At 44.1% G+C, this 22,147-nt stretch overlaps 1 protein-coding gene across 2 annotated transcripts in view; it reads left to right on the top strand.

Moving 5' to 3' along the window:
- EFNA5 (ephrin A5) overlaps positions 1–22,147 on the top strand; it is a 290,410-nt gene that overhangs the window by 261,134 nt on the left and 7,129 nt on the right. The window contains 2 exon segments of one of the 2 annotated variants that reach the window (NM_001076432.1): positions 18,873–18,938; positions 19,350–19,430. In NM_001076432.1, coding sequence (NP_001069900.1) covers positions 18,873–18,938; positions 19,350–19,430 — 147 coding nt within the window. 2 annotated transcript variants of the gene reach the window in all.

The raw sequence follows: 22,147 nt of genomic DNA, 5'->3' as shown, positions 1-22,147 counted from the left end.
AGAAAAAATAAATCATAACTCTGAGCGCCCCTGTGTCAGAGGCAAAGATGCTGTAGCCATAACCTTCCGCCCTTATTTAAAATAGTAAAAATTATACTCTTTTCTTGAAGGGGACATAAATGTATGATACACATTGATTTTACATGCACTCTCAAGAATACAGTCAGCAAATGAAAAGTTCAGCTACATGATTTCATGAGATTTTAGCAGAACGACCTATACTATAAATTGATTGAATATTTAGTCCCCGATAATTTGGTTCTTTGTATTTAAGGGGAGCTTTGTGGATGATTCCTTTGCCCTAATTATATCCTGGGTGGTTCGAGTGAACGGGTTTTTTTTATGCTTTCGATCAATGTCCCAGGGGCAGGTCAGTCTGTTCAATACCCTTCTCCAAAGTAAGGTGGACTTTGGCCTTCTTGAAGCTCTGAAGCTGGGGTTCTTCAACTTGTAAAGAGAGGAGACCGAAGCAGATGGCCCCTAAGTTCATGACCTTGAGTTGAGTGACTCGGTGATTTCGGCCTGCAGGTTAATGTGAGGAGGCAAAGGGGCCCATTGTTTAGCTGTCGAGGAGGATGGAGATAAGATTCACCTCCGGCCCAGTGGCCCCTAATGCATTTTCAGGGCGCGCCCCCTCAGTGCCCCTCCAAGTAAAGGCTCCCAGTGAAAACCTGCCCACCTTGCACTTGGTACTCAGCTGGTATTGTGTTACCATCTGCCTTCACCCTTCTCAGGAATGCCTTGCAAATAACCAGCAGGTTATTAGCAGAAACTTTTTCAAAGGTACTTTAAAGTCATTTTGCCTTATACAAATATATTTTAGTGTATTTTAATTGAAAGTGGGGAAAAAAACTCACTCTGCCTTGAAAAATAAGCCACTTATTCACATTTATAGCAGGCTTAAGGACCTACTTACATTGCAGGAAACACACACGCTTGCTCACTTACTGGCTTTTCTATTTTACCTTTTCTACTCTGCGCTTGTGATTTTGTGGGTCTTTATAGTAGGTCAGTGAGCAAACAAGCATTTCCTTGGGGGACTTTGTCTTTCACTCATTTATCATTTTTTTCCTTCCTTCATTCAGCACATATTTACTGAGTGCTCACTGCTGACCAGATACATTTTAGACTCTGTGAATACAGTAGAGGAAAAAATAAATGGGTAAAAGTCCTGCTTTAATGGAGCCTACACTATAAAGTAGGGTGCCAGGGGGTGGGGAGAGGAATAAACAAGCAAATATATATGCAGTATGTCATGTAGTTGGTAAGTGTTAGGATGAAAATATAAAAAGTAAGAAGGACAGACAATATGAAGGTAGGGAAAATCACTGTTTTATATATATTTAATAGATAATATATATAATATATAAACACATTATATATAATATAAATATAATACATTAAAAAATATATAGGGTAATCTATCTTTATTCAATGATCAATATAATTTTATATTATATAATTATGTATCTCTATAATTATATAGAGGTGATGAATAGAAAATGAATGTTCAGGAAAGGCCTTTCTAGTGGTTAATGCTATTAAATAGTATTAGGAACCATGTTCCTAATAATATTAGGAAAGTTGCTGCTTGTCAGGCAGGAAGCCATGTATCTGTCCGGCAAAAGGGCTTTCTGGGCAGAGGGAACAGACAAACACGAAGGGCCAGGGAAGGGTTGCCTGTCTATGTCCAGACCATTGGGACAGGGCGTGTGTGTGTGTGCGCGTGTGCACGCACGCTCTAGACACAGATGGGTTAGAGCTCAGGGTCATGGTGGACTGTGCTAAGGATCCAGGAGCCGTTGCAGGGTTTTGAGCGGAGCAGTTACATGATCTGACGTGGGTTCTGCCAGGATCACTCTGGACTCCTGTACGTTTGTCCAGACTGCAGCAGGATCCTTTCTTTCTCTGGCTGGCTGGGATCCTTTGGATGTAGTCCGTTACCAGGAAGAATTTTTGGAAAATAGATGGTGCATAAAAAAGAAAAAAAGTTACATGTGTTGTTGAATAGGACATTCCTGGATCAAATATCTACGCTGCAAGTGAAAAAGAAAAAAAGTCACCCTCTTGCTGAGTCACCCTTGGTGCACTTTGTTAATGAAGCCACATCCTTCCTGAGCTTAAGGCAGGAATTAGCGAGTCTACGGCCTCTGCTGCTTTTCTGGCATCAGGAAAGGCCAGTGACTGTCTGCATGTGTACAGACGTTTGGGCTCAGCAGACCCCCAGACGGAACCCTCTCAGCTGGGTTTTGGATGAGAGGAAGGTTCTGCTTTGCGTGTTACATTTGGTTCTGGTGCCACCGCAGTGTCAGTTCATCTACTTCTCCGGGCCAAGGCCCAGGCCCCAGAGGGTTGGGAGCAGGCAGCCGGCGTCCAAGTCTCAGGGGGTGCCGTGGGTCAGAGACAGCCAGGCCAACTGAGGAACTCCTCTCACAGGCTGTGAGTACTAAGGACGCCGCCAGCTTCCTGGTTGCCTTTTGGGATGTCGGTTTACTGTGTTTTGTTTCGTATTTCCTCCTACAGTGGTTCATATGGGTCCTTAGGAGAGCCTCAGTTACAGTAATGCAATATCGAAAGGCACGATTAGGAAATACCCAACACACGGGGCACGTCTCTGCCGCAAAACTCTCGCTTGGTTTTTTTTACTGAAGCGCGCTGCAAATGCGGTCAGGTTTCACCAAGTTTCAACCCGCTCTTGTTCCATTGCTCAGTCGTGTCTGACTCTTTGTGACCCTAGGGACTGCAGCACGCCAGGCTTCCTTGTCCTTCACTATCTCCCGGATTTTTCAAACTCCTGTCCATCGAGTCGGTGATGCCATCCAGCCATCTCATCCTCTGTCGTCCCCTTCTCCTCCTGCCCTCAATCTTTCCCAGCATCAGGATCTTTTCCAGTGAGTCAGCTCTTCGCATCAGGTGGCCAAAGTATTGGAGCTCAGCATCAGTCCTTCCAATGAATATTCAGTGTTGATTTCCTTTAGGATTGACTGGTTTGACCTCCTTGCAGTCCAAGTTTTAACCCACCCCTAGACTCTTTTGGAAGGACTTTTAAAAAGTTATGGGAAATTATGAAATGAATATTTGAAGGTATGATTTGTACTGTAAACTGAGGTCGTATAGTTTTGGCATCAGAAAGACTTGGATTTGAATATCCAGTCTACTGTACACTAGCTTCGTATGTCAGCAGCTGATGGCTTATCCCTCTAAGCCTCAGTTTCCTCCTCTCTAAAATGAGGATAATAATACCTGCCTTGCAGAACTGTTCTAAAGATTAAATTTAATAAACCTGGCACAGTGCCTGGGACATAGAAATAGTAGATAAATGGTAGCTATTATAATAATATTATTATGCATCCTGAAATGAAGTTCCCTCCCACCAAGTTCCATATCAATTAAGAATGACTTTATGTTTCCAATTTGTACTTGGTCAGGTTAAATAGAGAAAAAAAAACATTATGGGGAAATAATGTCCTAGAATAATTGGTACCAAAAGAATCCTAAAATAAAAATATAGGTCTTGTTATTAATCCCTGAAAATAATCATTTGTAACCATTGTGGGACAGATTTATTGACTACAGCATTCATTTAGAAATGCTAAACTAATGAGCACTTGGCCATTAGTTGTGATGATGGTCTATCATTTCGAGGTTGAACAGTGTGTACTTATTTGGCGTCATTTCAAAATAATAAATTATTTCAAACTCATTTCATTTCTTGAAAATGTCCCTGTAATTTAGGTCATTCTTTGGATTATATGAGTAGTATTCCTACAATCTGTCATCCAAAATAAACCATATGATTCTGGGCTATTTTAAGATTGGAAAATTTCAAATGTTTTTTTTTTTTTTTTTTCCCGGAAATTGCATAAAGGGGTTAGAGAGGCTTCTCAAGCCTCTGATTTATCTTTTTATGCCTATATTTGATTGTTATTCCATATTAAGGTTTATTTTCCTTTTAAAATAGCTCTGCACAAAGAGAATATACTGCTAAATACTACTGCAAGGAAATGTTTACAGATGCAAATGACTTCTATTTAAGGAGCTAGTGATTAAAACTTGAAAGAATGTGGCACTAGAAAGCATGTGAATAACCTTTGAAAAATCTCACAATGGAACTGAATATGGGATATTTATAATCCAGGATTACAGCATAAGGGTGTGTGTGAATATGCACATTCAGGATGCTGCGAAGGACCTCACACGGAAACTTGTTAACTCTAATTTTACTTTAATTTAGACAAATCAACCATTTTATTGTTGGGCGACTGTAATGTGTAATCTGCCAGAGGGGACTCGTGTTTCCACATGCCTGTAACAGGTGAGCTGGGCAGTTTCCACCGTCTCGTGTTTCTGATAAAGACAAGATATCTTTCTGATCATCTTTCTGATGCCTTCTTCACTGGGCTGTTTCCATCTCTCAGAGATGCTCTGAGGCTGGAGATATGTGTCAGCTTTTCAGTTTTTTACTGTTCACAGAGCAGGCTGCTAATAAAGTCAGAAAAAAAAGCTGTGATCATCTTCAGTCATTCTTGTTTGTTTGTTTTCAATCTATTGGTACCCAGATGATTTCTTGGTGTAAAGAGCAACCTTGTGGGGTCATCTGAGGGATCAGGCCAGGTCGTGCGTGGCGTTCTGGTGGAAAGCGTGTCTTCTGCCTCCCGGGCGGGGTCTGCGGTCCGACTCCTGCCCAGCGTGGTGGGTTCCAGCAAGAGGCCTGGCTCGGGCCCTGCTGAACAGAGGCCTAATGAACATGTCAGGCGCGTCTCGAGTTTTCCAAGCTCTGGCACAGCTGTGGCACTTTCCGCCCCCCCGCTGCGAGGCACAGCACGCTGGCCATTTGTTGGCGAGTTCATATTTCACACTGCGGGGAATTGAAATGATGGAACAGACAGAAGAAGAGTTTTATTTGCAGTAGCCTACGTCTCCCCAGACTCTGATTTGGCATAAAGCATCTGCTTCATGATCTGCTTCAAGGCCAGTTCCTCTCCTCCAACAAAGGTTACGACTTCAGACAAGCTGTGCTTCCGCTGGCAGGAGGAAATTTGCCCGGAGACTTGATTTAGTCAGAATCAAAGCCTCCTGCCCCAGAATTTCCTTTTTTTCAATTATCTCCGAAGAGGCGGCCCGGACTGTAAATGCATCAGGATAATAAATGCCATGAAACAGGGCAGGCCCTCCTTTCCCCCTGTTGCCATCAAGGGGAGGGAGGGGCGTCTCTCGTTGGCACCCACGCTCCCGCCACCCGGAGTCCATGAGGCTCACCCAGCTCTCTGCAACAGCGCTCCGTAAGGATGGCCCTTGGATGTGCCTGGGCCCATCGGCATGATGACCAAATGCGCTGGTTTCACCTGCGGCGTTTTCGGCTCTCCAGTTGTAACAGCAAATTGGCACGATGCTGAATGTAATCATCACTATTTTTCATGGGGAGGACGCATCATATAGCCTTTGTCTTGTGATACGGTCCCCATTACTAACGGTATTTACTTGCGTGATTCTGTTGTGCCTAGTCATATTTTTTGGTTCAAGACAAGCCTCGCTAGCCTTACAGACATACGTACGAAATTAAATCCTGGCATTTTATTATGCCAGAGCAATTAGATGCCATCCTCATAATGAGAAACATGACATCTTCATCGCTCTCCTCTCTGTTTTCATGTGGCTTTAATGCAGACATTTACCAGAATTGAATACAGTCAATTCACACACACACACACTCACACACTCGCATGCCCCTAAACTGAATATCTGCATATCTCCAAGGAGTCCTGTGGGTGAAACCATGTATTCATCTTCTTTAGTTCTTAGGCCACTTTGGTTTAAGAGTAAGAACTGTTGCTTTTATGAAGTGCCTTTTTCTATAAAGTCAAAACCTCACAGCAGTGCACAGAACGCCGATGGTATAAAGGAGCTAAGTAGAGTCTTTTAATAGAGAGAGCTGGGTTGTAAGTGTTTTTGTTCCTATGGAGCAGATAGATTTGGCTCCATCTGTTCCATATTCATAACAAAGGGGCGCACTTACAGGAGGGCCAGCTTCCCCAGGGCCGCCTGGGAATGATCCTTTCACCAGAATGAAAGCGTCGGGCCGGTGGCTTGGCCCCGAGAAAGGCAGCTGGCAGGATGGCCCTTCAGAACCCCGTTTCCTTGTAAGTCAGGTTGACATAAATTTTCCCAATATAGAGGTTGCACAAAAACTGCTTTCTCATCTTCCCGCAGCACAGTGTAGTTAGGAAGTTCAAAAGGTGTAAGTTTTACCTCCCCTTCCTGTAACCACACACGAGATTGATAATTAGATAGGATGGGCGGGTGGTGGGGGCAGTTTGCACTTGAAGCATCGGAAAGGCATCTCGGGGAGAGGCTGGTCTTCAAACTTTTCGCTGTTGTTGTTCAGTCTCTCCGTCGTGTCCAACTCTTTGGGGCCCCTGGACTGCAGCATGCCTGGCCTCCCTGTGTTTCACTATCTCCTGGAGCTTCTAAGTGTCAAACTTTTAAGTTGTTTCTAGTCAGACTTTTTAATCTTTTTTAAAACTGGGGTTAATGAATAGAAATATGAGTTATACCAAATAAGGAAAACCCCCTGTTGAGCTTTGTAATTAGCAAAACTTCAAAGGCAATTTCAACTGAGGCCTCCTAGATTAAAATGATGTTGACCCAAGAATATGTACTTTTTTTCCTTCACTAAGCAGAACAAAAATGAAAAATTTTGCCCCAAATACCATATAACAAACAAATTCCTGTTCATATGACATACGAAGTCAGTATCAAAAGGTAAGTGATTCCTAGTATTACTATCATAGCTAGTGGATAGAATGCTTGTGTTTATATGTTAGCATCACAAATTTCTTAAGAAACAGGAACATATTTGGGAGTATGATAACCCCTTTCTCCATTCTGTGGACTTCTCAAATACTAGAAGCTAAAAATACCTCATTGATTTATTTAATATACTTCATATTAAAGTCATAATTGTAACAGATCAACCTTTTCTTATCCATCTTGATGTCATCTGTGCATTAGCCGCTTGATAACTGGGCTTCCTGGCAGACCAAATAGTATACAAATATCTCAGAAAGTTTGCTGCAGCAATAATGTGGTCAAAGTTTTGCTCTAGCTGTGAGATTTCTCTGCATTTTAGCAAGAGAATATATAAAAGTAATATTCAGAGAGTGAGAAACATAGACCATGGGTTGGTAAAGAGTTTACATGTCAACACCTTGGTCCCTTTCGTTATTTCCTGTAATATATGGACCTGAATATTTCTGGCTTATCCACCAGCTGGATGCTCCTTTTATAGGTCTGAGTATAATTGGCAGTTGGAGATTTGTTTGTTTCCAGGTTTATTGTCTCCATCCCAATTAAACTGTAAGCTCCAGAAGCAGGAACCATTTTTTAATACACCACAGAGCTCCCAAAATCTGACGCAGCGCTTGGTACAAAGCAGGCAAACAAAAATGTTTTTGAAAGAATAAATGAATGAATGAAATGAAAACTGAATAAGCCAGAAACATTCAGCATAGTTTTTTTTTTGTCTTAGGAAGGATTATTTAAAGAGTTAGTTTGCATTTAAATTTTAATAGCTGACTTATTAAAGTAACAAAATAAAAAAAAATCTTTAATATTTCAAATTTTACCTCTTCAAATTAGTCTATGCATGTTACTATTCTGTATATGAGTAAATTTAAATATTTGGCTCTATTTATAAACCTGGTTAATTAAACTCCTTTAACCATTAAAGATTTGATATATTTTCTTCCCTTCTCAAGTACTTAAATTGACTATAAAACCTTCCCAAGTATTTAAGTAACTCTTATCATCATCATAATTTAAACTTAAAAATATGATGAGGTTTTAGTTCTCATGGTTTAAAACTATGTATAAACCTAAAATTTCACTTAATCACAAGTTGAAATCAATTGTTCCATTATATTTTACATTGGAGTTACATGTCTGACCTGTTATTCTAAATGGCCAAAGTTTTCCTACTCTTTATAGGTTATTAAAGTTCCACATTCTCAGATGCTTTTTTAACACAAAAGTTACTAGCTCTTTGGTCTTGATGCCTGGAGAAGGAAATGACAACCCACTCCAGTATTGTTGCCTGGAGAATTCTGTGGAGAGATGCTATAGTCCATGAGGTCGCAGGGTCAGACATGACTGAGCGACTAACACACTGGTCGTGATGCTTTTAAAAATGTCTCTACTTAGTTTTTAAACTCAGCTGTAACTAAGTTCAGTTCCGTTGCTCAGTTGTGTCCGACTCTTTATAACCCCATAGACCGCAACACAACAGCTTCCCTGTCCATCACCAACTCCGGAGCTTGCTCAAACTCCCGTCCATCGAGTCGGTGATGCCATCCGACCATCTCACCCTCTGTCATCCCCTTCTCCTGCCCTCAATCTTTCCCAGCATCAGGGTCTTTTCCAGTGAGTCAGTTCTTCACATCAGGTGTAAATTCGCATGCAATTGTAACTAAGTGTCCCCTTAACACAACTCTGGGATTACATCTCCTTTAACCTATGAGGTATCTTAACTTGCCAGGCTTCTTATGACTAGAGGGTTTCAGCCAGATGGCTTCATTCTCACCTTGATCAAGAGTTCCTCAAACATGACTTTCCTGTCCTTAGTGAGAGCAGCCTGGATTCTAGCACCACTTGCCTTTACCCTCCTGTGTACTGGAGGGGCCTGCCACCCCTACCCAGGCTGGATATGTGATGAGACTGTGCGTGCTTTTGGCTCTAACAGTGCCCACGTTCCCTTCATTTACTTCTGACCTCTTGGACCATGTACTCAAAAACATGAAAATAACACATGCTTGAATTTCATGTGCCTTTTTGGGTTTTGGCTATCAGGTCACAGTTTCCAGCATCATTCCATAAGAAGGAGCCAGTGGGGAGGGCTGAGGCACCTTCCAGGAAAAAGGGTTTTACAAAATTATTATTATTTTTTCCTTAACCACTTTCATTTTCCCTTTTTATTCTAATCCTGAGTTTGTTGGTATTTGGTCAGCAAATCACTTTGCAGATATCCAGATTTTTGATATCCGTAGACTAATTTTTCACATCTTTATTGAGCATGTTATGAGCAAAGCAGTGAAACCCCACCCCCCACCCCAGAACTGAAAGCCCAGCATGGCTCCTGCCCACAGGAACTCATAACTCTGCACTGTAACAGCCCAGCTCAGAAAACACTGAATTTGAGGTGTGTGCTACCAAGGGGATAGAAACAGATCAGGGTAAGAACCCAGAAGAAGGGTTTTGTGTTAGGAAAATGGAGACCTATCTCACATGGCCAGAGGAAGCTGAGACGTTTCCAAGGCACAGGGAAGGTCACATGAGAAAACGGAGACGGCGTGGTTCTGGGAGGAAAGATTACTGGGCCTGGGCTGTTCGCATGGATTGTTGTTCAGTCGCTCAGTCGTGTCTGACTCTTTGCGACCTCGTGGACTGCAGCACACCAGGCTTCCATCCTTCACTGTCTCCTGGAGTTTACTCAGACTCACGTCCATCGAGTCAGTGATGCCATCCAGCCATCTCATCCTCTGTCACCCCCTTCTCCTTTTGCCCTCAATCTGTAATGTGAATTAAAGGAGGGAAAGGAATTAGGAGAGATCAAGAAGGATATCATGGTTGGGGCAGATTGTGAAAGACGCTGGCTGCTACTCTGTGGGGTGATGCTGTGTGTGCAGCTGTGAACTGGAGAGGAAACGGTCGGACACAGAGACGAGCAGAGGGCACGAGAATGCAGGCCCTGGTGTTAGCTGTGATTTTATTCACTCAGTCAACACATATTACTTTTATTATGCGGCTTTCCTCAAGGAAAGTGTTTCTGGTGTGAAACAAAATGTCCAGCCCTGGTGTCTAAACAACTCCCTTTTGGCAGAAGGCAGCTTTCCACAGATTCCTCCATTCAGGCCTCTGTCAGATTCAGGGCCCGCTGACCCATCAAATGCTCCTCCTGTCCAGATGCGCGACTTACTATCAGGCAGGGCAGATGATGGGGAAACAGGACCTACTCACTGAGAACCACCACCAAAGAAACGATGGGTTTTGTGTCAGTTCAGTAGCTCAGTTGTGTCCGACTCTTTGCAACCCCACAGACTGCAGCACACCAGGCCTCCCTGTCCATCCCCAACTCCCGGAGTTCACTCAAACTCATGTCCATGATGGTCAGTGATGCCATCCAACCATCTCATCCTCTGTTGTCCCCTTCTCCTCCCGCCTTCAGTCTTTCCCAGCATCAGGGTCTTTTCCAGTGGGCTTTGTGTGAAGAGATATTTACCCAAATATGATGCAGAAGAATATTAAGGATGGGAGAAGGAGCCACTGACAGCAGCACAGAATCCGGGGACGGCTGTGGGCGTGCTGCAGCATCTGCGCCCCCCTGGACTGGCTTTATTGATGCTTTGGGCCATCCCCGTGGCACAGTCAGTCTGAGCAGCTGCAGAGGCAGTCTCCATGCCAGCCAGGTTGCCTCTCGGTAAGATTTATGTCCTCATCTTTGGCAGTATCCCTCTAATATGATGGCATGCTCACACTCTTAAAATGGGTTAAAAAAAAAAGAACTCACAGAGTCTGCAGATGCTTTTTCACAAGAATCAAGGTCTTCCAATGCCTTTTGCAATTCTCTGTAAACCCAGCCTCAGTGCACGTGCTCACATAAACCGCCTCGCACTCCACCTTCGCCTTCTGCACACAAAAAACTGCGGTAGTAGTAGCAGTGAGGTTGCTCAGTCGTGTCCACCTCTTTGCGACCCCAAGGACCGTAGCCCACCAGGCTCCTCTGTCCATGGGGTTTTCCAGGCAAGAGTACTGGAGTGGGTTGCCATTTCCTTCTCCACAAAACTATGGTAGAATCCAGTTTTTCTAATTTAGGCTGGAGATAAAGGGTCAGGCTTGGCCCCCGGGTTCCCCTTGTGCCTCATAAGTTATTTTTTATCACTGCTATCCAGAGCTGATCCCTTTCCTCTCGTCCAAATTTGCCCTTGGAACCAGAGACTGCTTGCTTTAGGGAAAGGGCCATGCAGAGGGCGCGTTGTGGACCGAGCTGACCGAATCATCTGTGGAACAGTGCAGTGACACTCTAGAGCTATGGGGATGTGTCACCTGAGTTTCCAGGCGTGATACAGAAGTTCCCAGCCCCTCTAAAGCTGGTCATCCCTCCACTGTTTTGCAGAGCTGGAGGCTTACAGGGAAATCCAGGCCTGTGTGGGTTGACCAGCTGACCGCCAGGCACAGAAGCCATCAGGAATGAGTGAACCAGGAGGAAGCTCAGACCACCCTCACGTGCACTCAGGCCACTAACCCAGGCCCTTTCCGAGGCCTCCACCAAGTACGATAAGGATGAAGGTCATTAGGAAAGGTTCAGAGGAATACTAACGTGTTTCTAGAGGCTTCTTTGAACTGTATTAACTTGATTTATTAGTAATTTGCTGTCATGCCCCATTAGTGCTATATGAGAATGACAAGGTTTCTGTTATTACTGTACAAATAAGTAACGCGGTCTGTGGCCTTCACTGGTTACCGGTTAACAGTCACCCCCAACGGCACGTCGCTGAGGTGACCGAGGAGCCTGTGTCAAAGTAATAACGAATACGTGTTTCCTTCCTGGGATTCCAGGAACTCTGCACTTGTCTGACTTCTCGTTTTTGTGGTTATTACTTTTATTATGTGGCTTCTAGCTGAGGAAGAGTTTTTTTTGTATTTTGTAAATGAATCATTTTGTCTGTCTCCTTTTGCCAGATTATACCTATTTGGTAGAGGGGGTGAAATTCAACAAAATCACTGCAAATGAGAGAGAGAGATACAGAACGATCTGACCTTAAGGGCCTGGAACCGTCATTTCAATAGTAAGGCTCGGGCAAGCCCAGGTCTCATCAAATAGTTCCAACACTAGTTTATACTTGGAAACTTTCTTTTTCCCTAACTGTTTAAAGATGTTCAGTGAATTAAAAAAAAAAAGTAAAATATCCAATTAGGAACTGAAACTACATTTCCTCGTGTTTAAAGGTTTGTTAACAATCCAAATGATAGCTGAGTGTTATCTCACATTTTGTGCCTGGGTGGACTAGAATTCGCCAGTCACATCACAGAAGAAGATCAAGTCTGAAGGTTCAGAATCTGAGGTTTAAGCTGACTTCAATTTTTCCTAACAAGAATTAGAAACGCTTTTTACAGAGGGTATTTTAAAAGCATTCTCTGAAATCCAGGTCTTGCTTTCACAGATATCCAAATCCATGGGACTGGCCTTCCTCAATAAGCAGTAGAAGCAAATGTGTTGTCCCTGAGCTTGAACAAGCAAGTAAAGTTGGCCCACACTTGAAACAAAAGTGTACAAAAACATGATGATGCCTTATTTGTTTATTCCTAGAAGTTGGTGGAAAGAACTGGTCCTCAGACATTTATTTGAGGTTGCCGACGCAAAGTCATTGATCTGCTGAAGCTTAGCTGGTGGAATTTAAATAATACTTAAGTTCGCATTTGCAGTGAAACTTGGCCTAAGGGGGTAGAGAGATGGGTCAGGGAGTCACGGATGTGAGGCTGGGCACCTCTGCTCTTCTTTGTCTGAGACAGCACAGCTGGAACTTATTTTACTTCTCTCACCCTGAACTCTGCTCTAATTTTTTTTTTTTTTTTGTCCCTGTTACACTTCCCTGGTGTTGAAACCAAGATTTCGCTTACAGAGTGTGCTCTACCCTTATTTTATTGTTGGAAATACCCCTCTTCCTTTTATATATATATATATAAAGAAACATCCCCAGAGCCATATCAACGTATCTAATATTTACATGATATTTTAACTTTCTCCACCTTTACTTAGTAACACTGTTTCCAGGTTTTACATCTGGGGCTTTGACCTTCAACCTGCCAGTGACTTAAATCTTGAGACACTGAGGGCTGCAGGAGAGGAACCGGGTGGGTAGAGGAGGAGTCAACGGCCGAGGTTGCTCTTAGGATGCAACCTTGATAAACCGGGAGCCGAGAGCAGGGTTTTAAGTCATGTGACTCTTAAATCTCGAAAGGTATAGGCTGGTGAGATGTACTGCCTCACAGCTGGTGATTTTGTTTTTAATATGAAAATTAGGTGTCATGCTGCTTTTTAAAAAAAGGTAACCAGCTGCAACTTGTTGCTGGGGTCTTCTTTCAAGAGGTCTAACTTTTAAGACTTTTTCTGGGGATCTGGTAACCATTTTCCAAGAAGCCATGTGGCTTTGGTTAATCTCTGTCCTGTCCCCACAACTTCTGTACCCCGCCCTCAACCCACGTACACAAAACGCATTTCACTGAGTTACTGACTTCTAAAAGACATTTTCAGTAGTACCGTTTATTAAAATGGTCTTTACTTTTTCAGCATTTATTGTGAAAAGAATATTAGTGCTTAATTCTGCCGTCACCTGTCTAATTTACATATATCTCTGTGCTGTGTTAGACCACAGGAAAACCTACGGAGGAAAAACAGCCTGTGCTAACAACTAATAGCCTATCCTTTCTTTTCACACGCACAAATTAAGAGCTACTTCCTGTGGCAAACAGGATGATGGAAAACTTCATTCTTAAGCACCGCCCCCCATACTCATTTCTTGTGGGGGGGCCAAAAGCAGCTGATTCTTTTTAAAAATAAAATTTCCTGAAGTACCTAGATGGACAGGGGACACTGAAGGGGGAATTTGGTTTTGGGAATTAAGATGTGAAGATGAATAAGGTTAGGCCAGGGGCTTCCCTGGTGGCTCAGATGGTAAAGAATCCGCCTGCAGTGCAGGAGACCTGGGCTTGATCCCTGGGTCGGGAAGATCCCCTGGAGAAGGGATACCCACTCCAGTATTCTGGCCTGGAGAATCCCATGGACAGTGGCTACAGTCCATGGGATTGCAAAGAGGAGGACAGGACCGAGCGACTAACACACATTTAGACTGAGGAATGATAAAGCAAACGGATGAGAACTGCGTTGGACTTGAAAGTGGGAAGAGAGAATGAGCGTCTCATCTCTCTCCTGCTAAACTTTCATCAGTTCTTCCTGAAGGCGAACGTTTGTTACCGCGATTGCTTTGAGTTGCTTAAACTCTCATAATGTTTATGTTTAATCTGATAGCCTGTATAAACATAATTGACAGTTTTGACATTTGACATTTGACATGAAGAGAAATGTTAACTTATGAGTACACGTCCTTTGGTTTCCCGTGTTCTCAAGCTGCCCTTTATGTTGTATTTCTCGTGTTGGAGGAAAGGCATTCTGTGATTTAAGCGGACATCCTGTAATACCAAAGCTCTTTCAGGTCCACCCGGCAATTTGGAGCTCACCTGAGGCACCCTGCTAATTATGGAGATGGCACAGGGATGGCTGCATGAGCAAAAACAAGCTCAGCGGTGCGGGGAGGAAAATGAAAACAGTTTTCTAAACGCTGGCGTGAAAACAAATAGATGTGTCTTGTAGCGTTTGCTCAACAGCAGTTTATAATTACCTCTTCAAGGGCCTGTTTTAAGTGGACTCGTAACAGGAGCTCGAGAAGTAAACTCGTAAGGGGTGTGGTACTTCAGACGTGGCGGCAGCATCGGGGGGCTGCTGTGTGGGAGCCGGGAGCCCAGTGCCCCGCAGGCCTCACACGCGCATGGAAGCCGCGGGGGTGTCTGCACACAGCCCTGTGTCAGTTAGCTCGTGAGTAACGCACCACCCCCAAGGTTGTGGCTAAGGCATCATCTGTTATTCTTCAGAGTCTCTGGGTCTCTGGAATCCAGGGGCAGCTTAGCGGGGTCCTCTGGGTCTGGGCCTCTTCCGAGGTGATGGTCCCTGGAAGGCTCAGCTGCAGATGCAGTTTCTAGCTCACTCACGCGGCTGTCAGCTGGCTCTGTTCCTCGCCACTTGTAGCCCTGAGGTGCCAGTCCCTTGCACGCTCCTGGCTGGAAGTCTCCCTCTGCTCCGTGCCACTGGTGCCTTTCCAGTGAGAATCTCACAGCGTGCCACCTCGCTTCGGGAGGGGGCAGCAGTCCTAAGGAGGAGGGCGCAGCCTTTTACAGTGGAAGCGCAGAGCGGCAGCCTTCGCTTTGGCTGTGTTCAGCTCCTTAGATGCACGAACTCGGTCCAGCACTCTCCCCGGGAGGGGAACCCACAGAGCAGGCGTGCCAGGCGGTGAGCCTTGGAGCCGGGGCAGAAGTGGCCTGCCCCAAAGGTGATGCCACATCCAACCCATGGGCCCACGGTAAACTGCAATGGGAACTTTCCAAGTGTTTGCAGTGCTAGAGTCAGCCTTCGGAAGTACTGGTTTGGAGGCATTGAACCTGGTCCCCTTTAGGCATCAAGCTGGTTGCTGAGTGCTGGGCCATGCTCACCTGAGCCCCAGGAGAGCAAGCGCACAGGTTTTCAGGAATGGCTGAAGTTTGGGCTCCTGTCTGGGGTCATGGGACAGAGCGAAGATGAACAGCCCTTTATTAGCAGGATGCTCTAAAGTCAGAGAACCGGAAGGTGACAGTCACTCAGCCGTGTCCAACTCTGACCCTATGGCCTATTCAGTCCATGGGGTTCTCTCCAGGCCAGGATACAGGTAGCCTATCCCTTTTCCAGAAGATCTTGCCAACCCAGGGGTAGAACCCAAGTCTCCTGCATTACAGGTGGATTCTTTACCAGCTGAGCCCCAAGGGAAGCCAGAACTGGAAGGCCCCTAGATTCTTCACTATGTGGTGTGAGGCTGGGATTGGTGCTTTGCAGATCATTGAGGTGATTGATTTATAGTTTCCATTTGACCATGGAATGGGCAGTTGTGCTGGTTTTAATGGTCCCAGTACCGCTACTCCCAGCCCGACTCCAGATGTACAATTTCAGCAGTAAACTGAATAAAGGGATATGAATTTGGGTTACGTGACAAATGTTTAAGATGAGATGAATTTCTCATTTTAATCTGACAAATTTTATTTTTAAAATCCGTATCTTTTCTTTAAATTGAAGCATAGTTGATATTACAATGTTGTGTTAGTTTCTGGTGTATAGCAAAGTGATCCGGTTTTATATATAAATGTATACATATATGTTCATTTTTATTTATAAATATATGTATCATTTATTTATATATATAAATGTTCACTCTTTTTTCTAAGGAAAGCAACATAAGAATTTACATATAAATTTTATCTAAAATAGGGTCGATTATAAAGTGATTTCTCTAGAATCACAGAAATTAATTCTACCTACCTCCTGACAAAAGCTGGGCACATTTTAAGTTTTTACTTCTATCTGTCCTCAATCTTGCTCATCATTGATCCCAAGAGACTTTTCCCTATAAATTTACTTGTGTGACTATTAGATTTTTCGATTTCTGTGGGTTTTTTTGGTGTGTGTTTTTAGTGCTTGTCTCTGCTTTTTTGTGACCAGTAATCTCATATTACTTTGTATCTTCAAATATTACTAATAATTAACAATCACTATTTGTAAGTGGTATAAAGGCACCCTCTGTTTGTCAGCCAAGGGGTGTGGGAGTTTCTTAACCTGGAGCATGACGTGGGATAAAGCCACAGTCCCACTGTTCTTAAACCTTGAATAAAAGATTGAGTTATGCTGGTGTATGGGAAAGGGTTTTATGCATTCTGGTGTTATTTTTGTTTTGTAGTGTGGTAACTAAGGAACCCGTGTAATCCTGACTTCTCAAGGCACACCCTCTCAGGCTGGCACGAAGGGTTAACAGGTTATTTCATAGGTTCAGGGCAGAGGCTGCGCTCACATGACATGCTTCTAGTCTTGGCTCGTCAGCCCAAGGGTTGGAGTGTGATAGTCCGACTGCACCATAAGGGCTCTGTCGTGTTACCACTGTCATAGAGCTTGTCTGGTGATAGAGAGAGGTGAGGAAGTAATGAAGAGTCTGGTGGGGAAGGGCGGTCTTTATTTTAGATAAATAAGTGCATTGTATGCTCTTAATCCGCAGACCAATGGAGCTCATCCAGTAGCTAAGGCTAATTGCTCCTCTTTGCGAACTGGTGAGAGAATTCTCCAGTTCTTGCCTGGACAGAGCTTATCATGTGTTGGTATTATTCCAATGTGCCCCAGTGATTTTTATGTCTGGACCAATGGGATTTCTCATATATACATATATATGAAAAACCTGTACTGACTCTAAGAAGTTCCCCCACTAAAACAAACATTTAATCTTGCCTTGAGCTCATTGTATCTTATAGTGTCATCAGTAGAATCGGCTATTGCATGTGGCAAAATCAAGTACATGAGGCTTGTAGTAAGCTCACCCCAGCTCAGAAACCAATAGATTAGCAGCGTGAATATCCATGTGTCACTGTTTCACACCACCCCTCATGAATAAGATATAAACCATCTCAAGAACCCGCAGTTTTTCTAATGAATTGGAATCACCTAAGTGCACTGTACTTGTGACATGCACACTTGCAGTGGAGGTCCACAGGAAGGACACCATTTCCTGGATCAAACCACAGAGTGCAAATATTATACCCTAAATAACACTAGTTACTGTAAATGTCGGTGGAGGGAGTTTTTCCTACTTTGATTTAGTGAACGCCTACGGCAAAGCCAGCTGTTAGCACTTCTTAACTGCCTGTCAGAGCGAATGGGAACACGGGGCGGGCTGAAAACGTCTCTCCTATATCTACTTTGGTCTAAGAATTAAAGAGAGTTTTCAACAGGTGTTAAAGAGCGACACTAGGGTCCCTTCCGGCTTGATGTCCTTTGGGTGGTGACTTGATCGGTTCTCCTCCAGGGTGTGGGCCTGAAGTTGCACAAGGAGATGGTGGGAAAGTCAGTCTTGAATTTTTGCCGCTTGAATCCTCTCAACTACAAAGTCAGCATGTTAATTTTCTGGGTTCCCCCTGTGAGGGAAGGCACACGGAACACAGAGGGTATTACCAAACTAACTGAGCCACGTGCGTTTGGATTGATAGCATCTGCCTTTTCTGAACAAAGGAAACACTCGAAGCAGACACACAGGGAGGGAAGGATGCAGCGCCCACTGCTGTAATCGTTGTCATTTCTAGGGTGCGTTTGTAAACATGTGTGACTGTTAAGGGTCTTACTGCCTTGGAAATCCCTTTGACATTATGCTGGATGCACTGAGGGGAGATAATCTTTCAAACACAAGGAAAGTTTACAGTCTGATTATCTTGAAAAGGAGAAGAAAGTTTCTTCCTCAAATGATTTATAACTTGAAACATGTTGTCATGTTTTGGTAAGCCCACTTTATTAATTCCATCCTTCTCTGTGGCAAGTCTTGAAAAAATGCATGTACCATTGCAACAGGGGGCTTTCTCAATAGCATATTGTACTTATAATGGCCTGATGGAAGTTGCTGGGCTCGGTTCAGTCATATAGAATGTGGAGCCAAGTTCGGAGTAAAACCTCTAATTGAATTACCTGCGAAATACTGACAGACAGGCTTTCAGGACAGACAAAGCTTTGCTTTCCCCAGCAGAACTGGGTCATGTTTAAGTTGGCCTTGTAGCTGCCGCTTATTGGTTTTTACCAGCACTTTCACCTTGGGCTCCAGGGGTTTGTGGGCCCTTTTCCTGCAGTAGAGGAAAGGGTAGCCCGGGGACTCAAGCTTTATCTTCTTGTTTTAGAGAAAACTGATGACAGAGCAAGGTAAACGGCAGAGACTTTGAAATAAGAATCCAAAGTATTTTCCTACAGATTACGAGCGTTCTTGCATGATTCTTCATCTCATGGAAGGGAAAAGATAGGCATAGGAAAGCAGCCCTTTTCTCTATCCATCAGTGTCCATCTGAGAAGTATCTCTGTTTCACCTTCTGGGAAGAATTCAGAGTACGTTCCCCTTGTTCAGGAAAGGATTTACTGTAGACACTTTGCATGTGAAAACGAAGAGTAATCTGGGCGTGTTCTCTTCCTCCCTCGCTCTCTCTCTTTGTCTCTCCCACAGCCTCTGCAATCCCAGATAACGGAAGGCGGTCCTGTCTAAAGCTCAAGGTCTTTGTGCGGCCAACAAGTAAGTTCCCGCGAATGAGCGTCTTTGAGGGTGGCTTCACTGCGCATGCTCTATTGTGTGGTCTGGTTCACGGCGGTAAAACTGTTTTTTACTGTAAATCCTGTGTGGTATCTGTTTTGTATATCAACCTCCATGTTTTAGTTTCCATCATATTTTTTCTCATCGTTGTTTTTTTTTTTCATGATGCTTTTAAGTACACAGCAGTTGCTAACTTGTTGTTTCTCAGACTGTTGTACGTGCACAGCAAATGGGAACAATTCTGGCATTTGGATACATGCCACTGATTGTAAACCAATCTCTCCGTAAATAAGAGGAAAAATTAGAAAGAAAGAAAAAAAAAAGAAAAAAGAAATGGGAGTTAAAGGGTGTCTTCACTAACATATTTGGCTGTTATCTCTATTTTTGTTATAGATAGCTGTATGAAAACTATAGGTGTTCATGATCGTGTTTTCGATGTTAACGACAAAGTAGAAAATTCATTAGAACCAGCAGGTTAGTATGCTTAGAGAATCTCTTTTAACAAGTGCATCTCTGGTGCCTCCGTACTTTTTTTCCTTCCTTCCTCCCTGCATGTTTGCATGTTGCGGTTGCCCTGCTTTTGCTCATTGCTAGCGATGCTAATGTTCCTTATTTCTACCTCATTCCTCCAGTATCTCTGTGTAATTAATGCATGTTAGACAAATTACGACTTTGCTTTTCTCTCGACGTGGGTTGGATATAATGCAGCATCCTAGGGTAGAAGCCCCATCAGAATGCTAGAGTCTCACTTCTTTGTACCATACCCTCTGAGCATGCTGGTGAATCACTGTGACTATTAATGGACCTGTTTTCGTATAATTCAAAGAAAATTTCTACTGTATGCGCTTATAAAAATTTCATATTAGATCCCAATCTTCAGATAAAAGTAATCAGACTGTTGCACAAAACAGCAACTAATTCAGCCTCTTTAGTTTTCTCTAGAAATTCACAGGCATCATTGAACTGCTCTGAAGGACTTCATTTTGTTTCGAATATTATCTGTGCTGTTGTCAATAGAAGTAGGCCCGAGAAGGATAATCACATTGCCTCCTAACACCACAAATTCACACACCCACTGCTCCCACGAATGTATCCGCAGTAGGCTGTCGCGCCAAATGTGATCCTTGATTACCGAGGCAAGACAAGTATTAAGGATAAATAAATTTTCTACTACTTTTGTCTTCCACTCACCCAAACTTTCCCGTCACTATGGAGAAAAATAAAACCCACTAAAGGAATCATTGAAGCATTTGCACTGCAGCTTATTGTGGATAATGTAAATCTGTAAACTCTCCACTTACTGGGTTATGAGTTCAACCCGGCTCTTTACTGCGTTAGATTGTGAGGTGGGGGGCGGGGAGCCCTCGAGTCTGTCTTCACTGAGACGTGCTCCTCAGAGCCCCTGTAACCCGCCTACCCGTGGTTGCCTTTCCTCACCCGACTTGCTCGAGGTCTTCACTCGTGTCCTTACCCATCTCCTGGGACTACCTCAAAGCTTAAGTCAAAGTCGCTCAGCGGTGTGACTCTTTGCGACCCCATGGACTATACAGTCCCTGGGATTCTCCAGGCCAGAATACTGGAGTGGGTAGCCTTTCCCTTCTCCAGGGGAACTTCCCGACCCAGGGATCGAACCAGGATCCCTGCAGGCGGAGTCTTTACCAACTGAGCTACCAGAGAAGCCCTCAAAGTTTGAGGACAAAATTATTTCCTCTTCCCAGAAAGGTGTAAGCCCCCTGTTACATAACAGACTTACCCCCGCCCCCAAACCCCACCACCTATTTGCAGTGGGACTTACCTTTCTGATGGCCTTGGACATGAAACAAGTTGTGACACCTGCTTTATCCTTTGAGTACTGTTGCTGGGACACATGGTCAGCGGGCCTTAGGGAAACGTACCCCGAATAGACGTGGTACCTCTGGACACACAAGAGCTTCCACGTCGTAACTGACGGGAAGAGTCGGGCTTTCTCTCCAGGCATTTCTGTTTCTCGAAGGCAGGCCTCTTGTGCAAAGGAGAGGCGTGTACAATAAGCTCTCAGAGGCCTTAGCGGCTCCCCAGGGACCCGTTAGCTGCCTTAGAAAAGTTGCAAGGAACGAGTGCTGACAGGGAGACATTTTAATTGTGTCCTGGAAATCTGGGAGCATTCCTGTGGCTTTTCAAGGTGCCAGACCCCTCCCAGGCTCGAGGCCGTGGGCCGTGGTAGGACCTGGGAGTGAGCGGAGGTCTCTTTTAAGGACTCCGGAGTCTACAGTCTTTCTTTGGTAACTGAGCTGGGTATACCCAGATCCAGGGGTGATATTTGTATTTCTCAACTCCCATTCCTCAACATAGGACTCTCTTACCATTGCTTGACAGAGATGTCCACGCAGAGAACTTGATCACTGGGGCTTTGTTCACAAGTCGCGTGGAAGCTGACTGGTGGCACTGGGCATGTTACAGACATAACTTACCCTGAATTAAGTTCTTCTGATGCACACTGGTACTGTAGGCAGAGCTTTCCAGTAATCTTTTTTCGAGGTAAATCCCACTGCCCACCGACTGTTTAGAAATATAACAGATCGTATGTTTTTTTCTTTTTTATTGGTAATAAAGAGGCACACGGAGGACCATTTCGACATTAGGAAATTTACCTTTGAATTCAACTAATGATAAAAGTGCAGGATCCTAAGATGCATTCATATGTGAACATATTTTACGGCCTTTGGGGGAATAGGCTGTGTTTCCATTGGGCTTTTAAATCCATAACAGCCCCCCAAATCTAAGCACTCATAGCTGATACAAGTTTGCAAACCTTGGACAGACTGTGGTCAGACCCTGTGTGTTGGGGATGGATGTGCAGGTATACATGTAGGAAAAGCTCCTTGAGGCAGTGAGGACCATATTTACGGGCATTCTGGTGAGCATCTTCACTAAAACAAACAGACAAGGTTGAGCTATGATCCCTGGCTATATGAATACAATAGCAGCCTCGCTGCTTCCCCAGGTTCCTTAGGAAGTTCAGGCTTGCAGCTCTGCCGCACGGTGCTGGATGGTTGCGTGTAGACCAGACTATGAAGCCGGCAAGGCTGCATCCGGCTGCATGCTCTCAGCAGTGCGCACTAATTCACCTGTCTTCGGAATGTGCTCCTCTGTTTGCTTGCTTGCACACTCTGCCTGCCAGTTTCCTGTCATCAGGGATACAGGATGATCTC

Source organism: Bos taurus, chromosome 7 (assembly GCF_002263795.3).
Source record: "Bos taurus isolate L1 Dominette 01449 registration number 42190680 breed Hereford chromosome 7, ARS-UCD2.0, whole genome shotgun sequence".
Taxonomy (NCBI): Eukaryota; Metazoa; Chordata; class Mammalia; order Artiodactyla; family Bovidae; genus Bos; species Bos taurus.
This window is presented reverse-complemented; position numbering and strand designations above follow the sequence as displayed.